Source organism: Engystomops pustulosus, unplaced genomic scaffold, assembly GCF_040894005.1.
Source record: "Engystomops pustulosus unplaced genomic scaffold, aEngPut4.maternal MAT_SCAFFOLD_177, whole genome shotgun sequence".
NCBI lineage: Eukaryota > Metazoa > Chordata > Amphibia > Anura > Leptodactylidae > Engystomops > Engystomops pustulosus.
Window position 1 is genome coordinate 211,096 of NW_027285057.1, and position 12,619 is coordinate 223,714.

Below are 12,619 nucleotides of genomic sequence, written 5' to 3' on the forward strand. Positions count from 1 at the left end.
GGTCATGTCAGGGCCATGTGGGGTCCTATCAGGAGGTCGGGGCCATGCGGGGTCATGTCAGGGCCATGTGGGGTCCTATCAGGTGGTCAGGGCCATGTGGGGTCCTATCAGGAGGTCAGGGTCATGTGGGGTCATGTCAGGAGGTCAGGGCCATGCGGGGTCATGTCAGGGCCATGTGGGGTCCTATCAGGAGGTCGGGGCCATGCGGGGTCCTATCAGGAGGTCGGGGCCATGCGGGGTCCTATCAGGAGGTCGGGGCCATGCGGGGTCCTATCAGGAGGTCAGGGCCATGTGGGGTCCTATCAGGAGGTCAGGGCCATGTGGGGTCCTATCAGGAGGTCGGGGCCATGTAGGGTCCTATCAGGAGGTCGGGGCCATGCGGGGTCATGTCAGGAGGTCAGGGCCATGCGGGGTCATGTCAGGAGGTCGGGGCCATGCGGGGTCATGTCAGGGCCATGTGGGGTCCTATCAGGAGGTCGGGGCCATGCGGGGTCATGTCAGGGCCATGTGGGGTCCTATCAGGAGGTCAGGGCCATGTGGGGTCATGTCAGGGCCATGTGGGGTCCTATCAGGAGGTCAGGGCCATGTGGGGTCCTATCAGGAGGTCGGGCCATGCAGGGTCATGTCAGGGCCATGTGGGGTCCTATCAGGAGGTCGGGGTCATGCGGGGTCAGGGTCAGGAGGTCGGGGCCATGTGGGGTCCTGTCAGGGGGTCGGGGCCATGTGGGGTCCTTTCAGGAGGTTGGGGCTATGCGGGGTCAGGGTCAGGAGGTCGGGGCCATGCGGGGTCAGGGTCAGGAGGTCGGGCCATGTGGGGTCATGTCAGGGCCATGTGGGGTCAGGGTCAGGAGGTCAGGGCCATGTGGGGTCAGGGTCAGGAGGTCGGGGCCATGTGGGGTCCTATCAGGAGGTCAGGGCCATGCGGGGTCATGTCAGGAGGTCGGGGTCATGCAGGGTCAGGGTCAGGAGGTCAGGGCCATGTGGGGTCCTATCAGGAGGTCAGGGCCATGCGGGGTCATGTCAGGAGGTCGGGGTCATGCAGGGTCAGGGTCAGGAGGTCAGGGCCATGTGGGGTCCTATCAGGAGGTCAGGGTCATGCGGGGTCATGTCAGGGCCATGTGGGGTCCTATCAGGAGGTCAGGGCCATGTGGGGTCATGTCAGGAGGTCGGGGCCATGCGGGGTCAGGGTCGCACCTTGGGCTTGAAGGTGAGTGTGGGTGGGGTGGGCTCGTGCTGGGCCTTCTGGGTGCCCCAGGGGTGGTAGAGCTTGAAGCACTCGTTGCAGAAGGTGGCCCTACACTCGGTGCAGCCCTTGGTGGCCTCCTGCGGCGTCTTACAGAAGTGGCACATGATGGCGCTGCTGATGTTCACCGTCTGCCGGTACCGCTCCACCACCCGCTCCAGCGTCAGGTTCCGGAACAGGTTCCCCAGCCCCCGCTCCCCCAGCTCCACCTCCTGCTGACAGGGGGGGCAGGGGAAGAGGACGCTCTGCGGGGGGGCGCTGCACCGCTTCCTGCCCGGGTACGTGCCGAAACCTGCAGAGGAGAGCGCACGTCAGAGCCGGTGCAGTGTGTCAGTGCAGGGTGCAGAGCTGATATTCTGGTGCAGTGTGTCAGTGCAGGGTGCAGTGCTGAAACCTGCAGAGGAGAGCGCACATCAGAGCCGGTGCAGTGTGTCAGTGCAGGGTGCAGAGCTGATATTCTGGTGCAGTGTGTCAGTGCAGGGTGCAGTGCTGAAACCTGCAGAGGAGAGCGCACATCAGAGCCGGTGCAGTGTGTCAGTGCGGGGTGCAGAGCTGATATTCTGGTGCAGTGTGTCAGTGCAGGGTGCAGAGCTGATATTCTGGTGCAGTGTGTCAGTGCAGGGTGCAGAGCTGATATTCTGGTGCAGTGTGTCAGTGCAGGGTGCAGTGCCGAAACCTGCAGAGGAGAGCGCACGTCAGAGCCGCTGACATTCTGCTGCACTGTGTCAGTGTGGGGTACAGAGCTGATATTCTGGTGCAGTGTGTCAGTGCAGGGTGCAGAGCTGATATTCTGGTGCAGTGTGTCAGTGCAGGGTGCAGTGCCGAAACCTGCAGAGGAGAGCGCACATCACTGTGTCAGTGTGGGGTACAGACCTGTACAGAGCTGACATTCTGCTGCACTGTGTCAGTGTGGGGTACAGACCTGTACAGAGCTGACATTCTGCTGCACTGTGTCAGTGTGGGGTACAGAGCTGATATTCTGGTGCAGTGTGTCAGTGCAGGGTGCAGAGCTGATATTCTGGTGCAGTGTGTCAGTGCAGGGTGCAGTGCCGAAACCTGCAGAGGAGAGCGCACATCACTGTGTCAGTGTGGGGTACAGACCTGTACAGAGCTGACATTCTGCTGCACTGTGTCAGTGTGGGGTACAGACCTGTACAGAGCTGACATTCTGCTGCACTGTGTCAGTGTGGGGTACACACCTGTACAGAGCTGAGATTCTGGTGCAGTGTGTCAGTGCCGGGTGCAGAGCTGGTGTTCCGGTGCAGTGTGTCAGTGCAGGGTGCAGTGCTGAAACCTGCAGAGGAGAGCGCACATCAGAGCCGGTGCAGTGTGTCAGTGCGGGGTGCAGAGCTGATATTCTGGTGCAGTGTGTCAGTGCAGGGTGCAGAGCTGATATTCTGGTGCAGTGTGTCAGTGCAGGGTGCAGTGCCGAAACCTGCAGAGGAGAGCGCACATCACTGTGTCAGTGTGGGGTACAGACCTGTACAGAGCTGACATTCTGCTGCACTGTGTCAGTGTGGGGTACAGACCTGTACAGAGCTGACATTCTGCTGCACTGTGTCAGTGTGGGGTACAGACCTGTACAGAGCTGACATTCTGCTGCACTGTGTCAGTGTGGGGTACACACCTGTACAGAGCTGAGATTCTGGTGCAGTGTGTCAGTGCCGGGTGCAGAGCTGGTGTTCCGGTGCAGTGTGTCAGTGCAGGGTGCAGTGCTGAAACCTGCAGAGGAGAGCGCACATCAGAGCCGGTGCAGTGTGTCAGTGCGGGGTGCAGAGCTGATATTCTGGTGCAGTGTGTCAGTGCAGGGTGCAGTGCTGAAACCTGCAGAGGAGAGCGCACATCAGAGCCGGTGCAGTGTGTCAGTGCGGGGTGCAGAGCTGATATTCTGGTGCAGTGTGTCAGTGCAGAGTGCAGAGCTGATATTCTGGTGCAGTGTGTCAGTGCAGGGTGCAGTGCTGAAACCTGCAGAGGAGAGCGCACATCACTGTGTCAGTGTGGGGTACAGACCTGTACAGAGCTGACATTCTGCTGCATTGTGTCAGTGTGGGGTACAGACCTGTACAGAGCTGACATTCTGCTGCATTGTGTCAGTGTGGGGTACAGACCTGTACAGAGCTGACATTCTGCTGCATTGTGTCAGTGTGGGGTACAGACCTGTACAGAGCTGACATTCTGCTGCATTGTGTCAGTGTGGGGTACAGACCTGTACAGAGCTGACATTCTGCTGCATTGTGTCAGTGTGGGGTACAGACCTGTACAGAGCTGACATTCTGCTGCACTGTGTCAGTGTGGGGTACAGACCTGTACAGAGCTGACATTCTGCTGCACTGTGTCAGTGTGGGGTACAGACCTGTACAGAGCTGACATTCTGCTGCACTGTGTCAGTGTGGGGTACAGACCTGTACAGAGCTGACATTCTGCTGCACTGTGTCAGTGTGGGGTACAGACCTGTACAGAGCTGACATTCTGCTGCACTGTGTCAGTGTGGGGTACAGACCTGTACAGAGCTGACATTCTGCTGCACTGTGTCAGTGTGGGGTACAGACCTGTACAGAGCTGAGATTCTGCTGCACTGTGTCAGTGTGGGGTACAGACCTGTACAGAGCTGAGATTCTGCTGCAGTGTGTCAGTGTGGGGTACACACCTGTACAGAGCTGAGATTCCGGTGCAGTGTGTCAGTGCCGGGTGCAGAGCTGGTGTTCCGGTGCAGTGTGTCAGTGCTGGGTGCAGAGCTGGTGTTCGGGTGCAGTGTGTCAGTGCTGGGTGCAGAGCTGGTGTTCCGGTGCAGTGTGTCAGTGCCGGGTGCAGAGCTGGTGTTCCGGTGCAGTGTGTCAGTGCCGGGTGCAGAGCTGGTGTTCCGGTGCAGTGTGTCAGTGCCGGGTGCAGAGCTGGTGTTCTGGTGCAGTGTGTCAGTGCCGGGTGCAGAGCTGGTGTTCCGGTGCAGTGTGTCAGTGCCGGGGTGCAGAGCTGGTGTTCCGGTGCAGTGTGTCAGTGCCGGGTGCAGAGCTGGTGTTCCGGTGCAGTGTGTCAGTGCGGGCCGCAGAGCTGGTGTTCCGGTGCAGTGTGTCAGTGCCGGGTGCAGAGCTGGTGTTCCGGTGCAGTGTGTCAGTGCGGGGTGCAGAGCTGGTGTTCCGGTGCAGTGTGTCAGTGCGGGGGTGCAGAGCTGGTGTTCCGGTGCAGTGTGTCAGTGCCGGGTGCAGAGCTGGTGTTCCGGTGCAGTGTGTCAGTGCCGGGTGCAGAGCTGGTGTTCCGGTGCAGTGTGTCAGTGCCGGGTGCAGAGCTGGTGTTGCGGTGCAGTGTGTCAGTGCCGGGTGCAGAGCTGGTGTTCTGGTGCAGTGTGTCAGTGCCGGGTGCAGAGCTGGTGTTCCGGTGCAGTGTGTCAGTGCCGGGTGCAGAGCTGGTGTTCTGGTGCAGTGTGTCAGTGCCGGGTGCAGAGCTGGTGTTCCGGTGCAGTGTGTCAGTGCCGGGTGCAGCGCTGGTGTTCCGGTGCAGTGTGTCAGTGCCGGGTGAAGAGCTGGTGTTGCGGTGCAGTGTGTCAGTGCCGGGTGCAGAGCTGGTGTTCCGGTGCAGTGTGTCAGTGCCGGGTGCAGAGCTGGTGTTCTGGTGCAGTGTGTCAGTGCCGGGTGCAGAGCTGATGTTCCGGTGCAGTGTGTCAGTGCCGGGTGCAGAGCTGGTGTTCCGGTGCAGTGTGTCAGTGCCGGGTGCAGAGCTGGTGTTCCGGTGCAGTGTGTCAGTGCCGGGTGCAGAGCTGGTGTTCTGGTGCAGTGTGTCAGTGCCGGGTGTAGAGCTGGTGTTCCGGTGCAGTGTGTCAGTGCCGGGTGAAGAGCTGGTGTTGCGGTGCAGTGTGTCAGTGCCGGGTGCAGAGCTGGTGTTCTGGTGCAGTGTGTCAGTGCCGGGTGCAGAGCTGGTGTTCCGATGCAGTGTGTCAGTGCCGGGTGCAGAGCTGGTGTTCTGGTGCAGTGTGTCAGTGCCGGGTGCAGAGCTGGTGTTCCGGTGCAGTGTGTCAGTGCCGGGTGCAGAGCTGGTGTTCCGGTGCAGTGTGTCAGTGCCGGGTGCAGAGCTGGTGTTCCGGTGCAGTGTGTCAGTGCCGGGTGCAGAGCTGGTGTTCCGGTGCAGTGTGTCAGTGCCGGGTGCAGAGCTGGTGTTGCGGTGCAGTGTGTCAGTGCCGGGTGCAGAGCTGGTGTTCTGGTGCAGTGTGTCAGTGCCGGGTGCAGAGCTGGTGTTCCGATGCAGTGTGTCAGTGCCGGGTGCAGAGCTGGTGTTCTGGTGCAGTGTGTCAGTGCCGGGTGCAGAGCTGGTGTTCCGGTGCAGTGTGTCAGTGCCGGGTGCAGAGCTGGTGTTCCGGTGCAGTGTGTCAGTGCCGGGTGCAGAGCTGGTGTTCCGGTGCAGTGTGTCAGTGCCGGGTGCAGAGCTGGTGTTCCGGTGCAGTGTGTCAGTGCCGGGTGCAGAGCTGGTGTTCCGGTGCAGTGTGTCAGTGCAGGCCGCAGAGCTGGTGTTCCGGTGCAGTGTGTGCTTACCTGGTTTGATGAGGCGCTCCTGCTTGGGCAGTGGTCTGCGGTTGAGGCGCGGGCTGCGTGCGGAGGGCGAGGATGCGGGGGAGTTGGGCTCGGAGTTGGGGTCACACACGTAGCCCCTCTGCAGCAGGATCTCGGAGGCGCACACCTGGCACACATTGTGCTTACAGGGGAGGATGAGCGGCTGCTTGTACATCTCCTTACACACCGGGCACAAGAGCTCACGCTCCATGTTCTTCATACTGGTCTGTAACGGGAGGAGGGGTCACTGTATACAGTATATACCTCCCCTATATACCGCCCTGTGCACTGTATACAGTATATACCTCCCCTATATACCGCCCTGTGCACTGTATACAGTATATACCTCCCCTATATACCGCCCTGTGCACTGTATACAGTATATACCTCCCCTATATACCGCCCTGTGCACTGTATACAGAATATACCTCCCCTATATACCGCCCTGTGCACTGTATACAGTATATACCTCCCCTATATACCGCCCTGTGCACTGTATACAGTATATACCTCCCCTATATACCGCCCTGTGCACTGTATACAGTATATACCTCCCCTATATACCGCCCTGTGCACTGTATACAGTATATACCTCCCCTATATACCGCCCTGTGCACTGTATACAGTATATACCTCCCCTATATACCGCCCTGTGCACTGTATACAGTATATACCTCCCCTATATACCGCCCTGTGCACTGTATACAGTATATACCTCCCCTATATACCGCCCTGTGCACTGTATACAGAATATACCTCCCCTATATACTGCCCTGTGCACTGTATACAGTATATACCTCCCCTATATACCGCCCTGTGCACTGTATACAGTATATACCTCCCCTATATACCGCCCTGTGCACTGTATACAGTATATACCTCCCCTATATACCGCCCTGTGCACTGTATACAGTATATACCTCCCCTATATACCGCCCTGTGCACTGTATACAGAATATACCTCCCCTATATACTGCCCTGTGCACTGTATACAGTATATACCTCCCCTATATACCGCCCTGTGCACTGTATACAGTATATACCTCCCCTATATACCGCCCTGTGCACTGTATACAGTATATACCTCACCTATATACCGCCCTGTGCACTGTATACAGTATACACCTCCCCTATATACCACCCTGTGCACTGTATACAGTATATACCTCCCCTATATACCGCCCTGTGCACTGTATACAGTATACACCTCCCCTATATACCGCCCTGTGCACCGTATACAGTATATACCTCCCCTATATACCGCCCTGTGCACTGTATACAGTATATACCTCCCCTATATACCGCCCTGTGCACTGTATACAGTATATACCTCCCCTATATACCGCCCTGTGCACTGTATACAGTATACACCTCCACTATATACCGCCCTGTGCACTGTATACAGTATATACCTCCCCTATATACCACCCTGTGCACTGTATACAGTATATACCTCCCCTATATACTGCCCTGTGCACTGTATACAGTATATACCTCCCCTATATACCGCCCTGTGCACTGTATACAGTATATACCTCCCCTATATACCACCCTGTGCACTGTATACAGTATATACCTCCCCTATATACCACCCTGTGCACTGTATACAGTATATACCTCCCCTATATACTGCCCTGTGCACTGTATACAGTATATACCTTCCCTATATACCACCCTGTGCACTGTATACAGTATATACCTCCCCTATATACCGCCCTGTGCACTGTATACAGTATACACCTCCCCTATATACCGCCCTGTGCACTGTATACAGTATATACCTCCCCTATATACCGCCCTGTGCACTGTATACAGTATATACCTCCCCTATATACCACCCTGTGCACTGTATACAGTATATACCTCCCCTATATACCACCCTGTGCACTGTATACAGTATATACCTCCCCTATATACCACCCTGTGCACTGTATACAGTATATACCTCCCCTATATACCGCCCTGTGCACTGTATACAGTATATACCTCCCCTATATACCGCCCTGTTCACTGTATACAGTATACACCTCCCCTATATACCGCCCTGTGCACTGTATACAGTATATACCTCCCCTATATACCGCCCTGTGCACTGTATACAGTATATACCTCCCCTACATACCGCCCTGTGCACGGTATACAGTATATACCTCCCCTATATACCGCCCTGTGCACCGTATACAGTATACACCTACCCTATATACCGCCCTGTGCACCGTATACAGTATATACCTCCCCTATATACCGCCCTGTGCACTGTATACAGTATATACCTCCCCTATATACCACCCTGTGCACTGTATACAGTATATACCTCCCCTATATACCGCCCTGTGCACTGTATACAGAATATACCTCCCCTATATACCGCCCTGTGCACTGTATACAGAATATACCTCCCCTATATACTGCCCTGTGCACTGTATACAGAATATACCTCCCCTATATACCGCCCTATGCACTGTATACAGTACACACCTCCCCTATATACCGCCCTGTGCACTGTATACAGTATATACCTCCCCTATATACTGCCCTGTGCACTGTATACAGTATATACCTCCCCTATATACCGCCCTGTGCACTGTATACAGTATATACCTCCCCTATATACTGCCCTGTGCACTGTATACAGAATATACCTCCCCTATATACCGCCCTGTGCACTGTATACAGTATATACCCCCCCTATATACCGCCCTGTGCACTGTATACAGTATATACCTCCCCTATATACCGCCCTGTGCACTGTATACAGTATATACCCCCCTATATACCGCCCTGTGCACTGTATACAGTATATACCTCCCCTATATACCGCCCTGTGCACTGTATACAGTATATACCTCCCCTATATACCGCCCTGTGCACCGTATACAGTATATACCTCCCCTATATACCGCCCTGTGCACTGTATACAGTATACACCTCCCCTATATACCGCCCTGTGCACTGTATACAGTATATACCTCCCCTATATACCGCCCTGTGCACTGTATACAGAATATACCTCCCCTATATACCGCCCTGTGCACTGTATACAGTATATACCTCCCCTATATACCGCCCTGTGCACTGTATACAGTATATACCTCTCTTATATACCGCCCTGTGCACTGTATACAGTATATACCTCCCCTATATACCGCCCTATGCACTGTATACAGTACACACCTCCCCTATATACCGCCCTGTGCACTGTATACAGTATATACCTCCCCTATATACTGCCCTGTGCACTGTATACAGAATATACCTCCCCTATATACCGCCCTGTGCACTGTATACAGAATATACCTCCCCTATATACCGCCCTGTGCACTGTATACAGTATATACCTCCCCTATATACTGCCCATACCTCCCCTATATACCGCCCTGTGCACTGTATACAGTATATACCTCCCCTATATACCGCCCTGTGCACTGTATACAGAATATACCTCCCCTATATACCGCCCTGTGCACTGTATACAGTATATACCTCCCCTATATACTGCCCATACCTCCCCTATATACCGCCCTGTGCACTGTATACAGAATATACCTCCCCTATATACCACCCTGTGCACTGTATACAGTATATACCTCCCCTATATACCGCCCTGTGCACTGTATACAGTATATACCTCCCCTATATACCGCCCTGTGCACTGTATACAGTATACACCTCCCCTATATACCACCCTGTGCACTGTATACAGTATATACCTCCCCTATATACCGCCCTGTGCACTGTATACAGTATATACCTCCCCTATATACCGCCCTGTGCACTGTATACAGTATATACCTCCCCTATATACCGCCCTGTGCACTGTGTACAGTATATACCTCCCCTATATACCGCCCTGTGCACTGTATACAGTATATACCTCCCCTATATACCGCACTGTGCACTGTATACAGAATATACCTCCCCTATATACCGCCCTGTGCACTGTATACAGTATATACCTCCCCTATATACCGCCCTGTGCACTGTATACAGTATATACCTCCCCTATATACCGCCCTGTGCACTGTATACAGTATATACCTCCCCTATATACCGCCCTGTGCACTGTATACAGTATATACCTCCCCTATATACCGCCCTGTGCACTGTATACAGTATATACCTCCCCTATATACCGCCCTGTGCACTGTATACAGAATATACCTCCCCTATATACCGCCCTGTGCACTGTATACAGTATATACCTCCCCTATATACTGCCCATACCTCCCCTATATACCGCCTTGTGCACTGTATACAGTATATACCTCCCCTATATACCGCCCTGTGCACTGTATACAGAATATACCTCCCCTATATACTGCCCTGTGCACTGTATACAGTATACACCTCCCCTATATACCGCCCTGTGCACTGTATACAGTATATACCTCCCCTATATACCGCCCTGTGCACTGTATACAGTATATACCTCCCCTATATACCGCCCTGTGCACTGTATACAGAATATACCTCCCCTATATACCGCCCTGTGCACTGTATACAGTATACACCTCCCCTATATACCGCCCTGTGCACTGTATACAGTATATACCTCCCCTATATACCGCCCTGTGCACTGTATACAGTATATACCTCCCCTATATACCGCCCTGTGCACTGTATACAGTATATACCTCCCCTATATACCGCCCTGTGCACTGTATACAGTATATACCTCCCCTATATACCGCCCTGTGCACTGTATACAGTATATACCTCCCCTATATACCGCCCTGTGCACTGTATACAGTATATACCTCCCCTATATACCGCCCTGTGCACCGTATACAGTATATACCTCCCCTATATACCGCCCTGTGCACTGTATACAGTATATATATATATCCCCCTGTGCACTGTATACAGTATATATATATATCCCCCTGTGCACTGTATACAGTATATATATATATCCCCTGTGCACTGTATACAGTATATACCTCCCCTATATACCGCCCTGTGCACTGTATACAGTATATATATATATATCCCCCTGTGCACTGTATACAGTATATATATATATATCCCCTGTGCACTGTATACAGTATATACCTCCCCTATATACCGCCCTGTGCACTGTATACAGTATATATATATATCCCCCTGTGCACTGTATACAGTATATACCTCCCCTATATACCGCCCTGTGCACTGTATACAGTATATACCTCCCCTATATACCGCCCTGTGCACTGTATACAGTATATACCTCCCCTATATACCGCCCTGTGCACTGTATACAGTATATACCTCCCCTATATACCGCCCTGTGCACTGTATACAGTATATACCTCCCCTATATACCGCCCTGTGCACTGTATACAGTATACACCTCCCCTATATACCGCCCTGTGCACTGTATACAGTATATATCACCCCTATATACCGCCCTGTGCACTGTATACAGTATATACCTCCCCTATATACCGCCCTGTGCACTGTATACAGTATATACCTCCCCTATATACCGCCCTGTGCACTGTATACAGTATACACCTCCCCTATATACCGCCCTGTGCACTGTATACAGTATACACCTCCCCTATATACCGCCCTGTGCACTGTATACAGTATATACCTCCCCTATATACCGCCCTGTGCACTGTATACAGTATATATATATATCCCCCTGTGCACTGTATACAGTATATATATATATCCCCCTGTGCACTGTATACAGTATATATATATATATATATATATATCCCCCTGTGCACTGTATACAGTATATATATACCCCCTGTGCACTGTATACAGTATATATATATATCCCCTGTGCACTGTATACAGTATATATATATATCCCCCTGTGCACTGTATACAATATATATATATATCCCCCTGTGCACTGTATACAGTATATATATATATATATATATATATATATCCCCCTGTGCACTGTATACAGTATATATATATATACCCCCTGTGCACTGTATACAGTATATATATCCCCCTGTGCACTGTATACAGTATATATATATATCCCCCTGTGCACTGTATACAGTATATATATATATCCCCCTGTGCACTGTATACAGTATATATATATATCCCCTGTGCACTGTATACAGTATATATATATATCCCCCTGTGCACTGTATACAGTATATATATATATCCCCCTGTGCACTGTATACAGTATATATATATATATATATCCCCCTGTGCACTGTATACAGTATATATATCCCCTGTGCACTGTATACAGTATATATACACCCCCCCCCCTGTACACTATATACGGTGTGTATATATATCCGCCCTCTCCCGCCCTTCACCTTCCCGGTGGCGGCCATGTCTTGTCGGTGTCGGGGGAGGGGATTCCTCCGGCTGCGGATCCTTCTTCTTCCCGTCCTCAGGAAGATGGAGGATGCAGTTACCATGGTGATGGGAGATTGTGCGGCTCCGGGTATCACCTCCTCCCCGGCCTCTACCGAGCAAATCCCGGGAATAGCACTACTACCCCCATCATCCCCGCACACTTACACTGATCCGCACCAGCGCGTCCATGATGGAGGTGAAAGCCGTCAGATCGTCACCTTCTGCCATACTGCTCCGAGGATGAGGAGGAGGAGGAGGAAGAGGAGGAAGAGCGAGCATGAGCAGCACAGGAGCCCATCCCCCACACCGGGGGGAGGAGGAGCTACTACTACCATCATCATCATCATCATGTATACAGCTCTACTACTACCACCAACATCACATATACAGCTCTACTACTACTACCACCACCATCACATATACAGCTCTACTACTACTACCACCACCATCACATATACAGCTCTACTACTACTACCACCATCATCACATATACAGCTCTACTACTACTACTACC

The 12,619-nt window shown here is 52.7% G+C and overlaps 1 protein-coding gene across 3 annotated transcripts in view; it reads right to left on the bottom strand.

Annotated features, from left to right (window-relative positions):
- The window catches only part of TRIM46 (tripartite motif containing 46), a 43,675-nt gene extending 31,266 nt beyond the window's left edge, over positions 1-12,409 (bottom strand). For 2 of the 3 annotated variants that reach the window (XM_072131936.1, XM_072131935.1), the window contains exons 1-3: positions 12,271-12,409; positions 5,764-6,007; positions 1,195-1,535 (exon numbers count right to left, since the gene is read on the bottom strand). In XM_072131936.1, coding sequence (XP_071988037.1) covers positions 1,195-1,535; positions 5,764-6,007; positions 12,271-12,384 — 699 coding nt within the window. In that variant the 5' untranslated portion in view covers positions 12,385-12,409. Of the gene's footprint in view, positions 1-1,194; positions 1,536-5,763; positions 6,008-12,062; positions 12,229-12,270 lie in introns of those variants that run through there. The other variant, XM_072131937.1, reaches the window with a different exon arrangement.
- Positions 12,410-12,619: the final 210 nt, after the last annotated feature.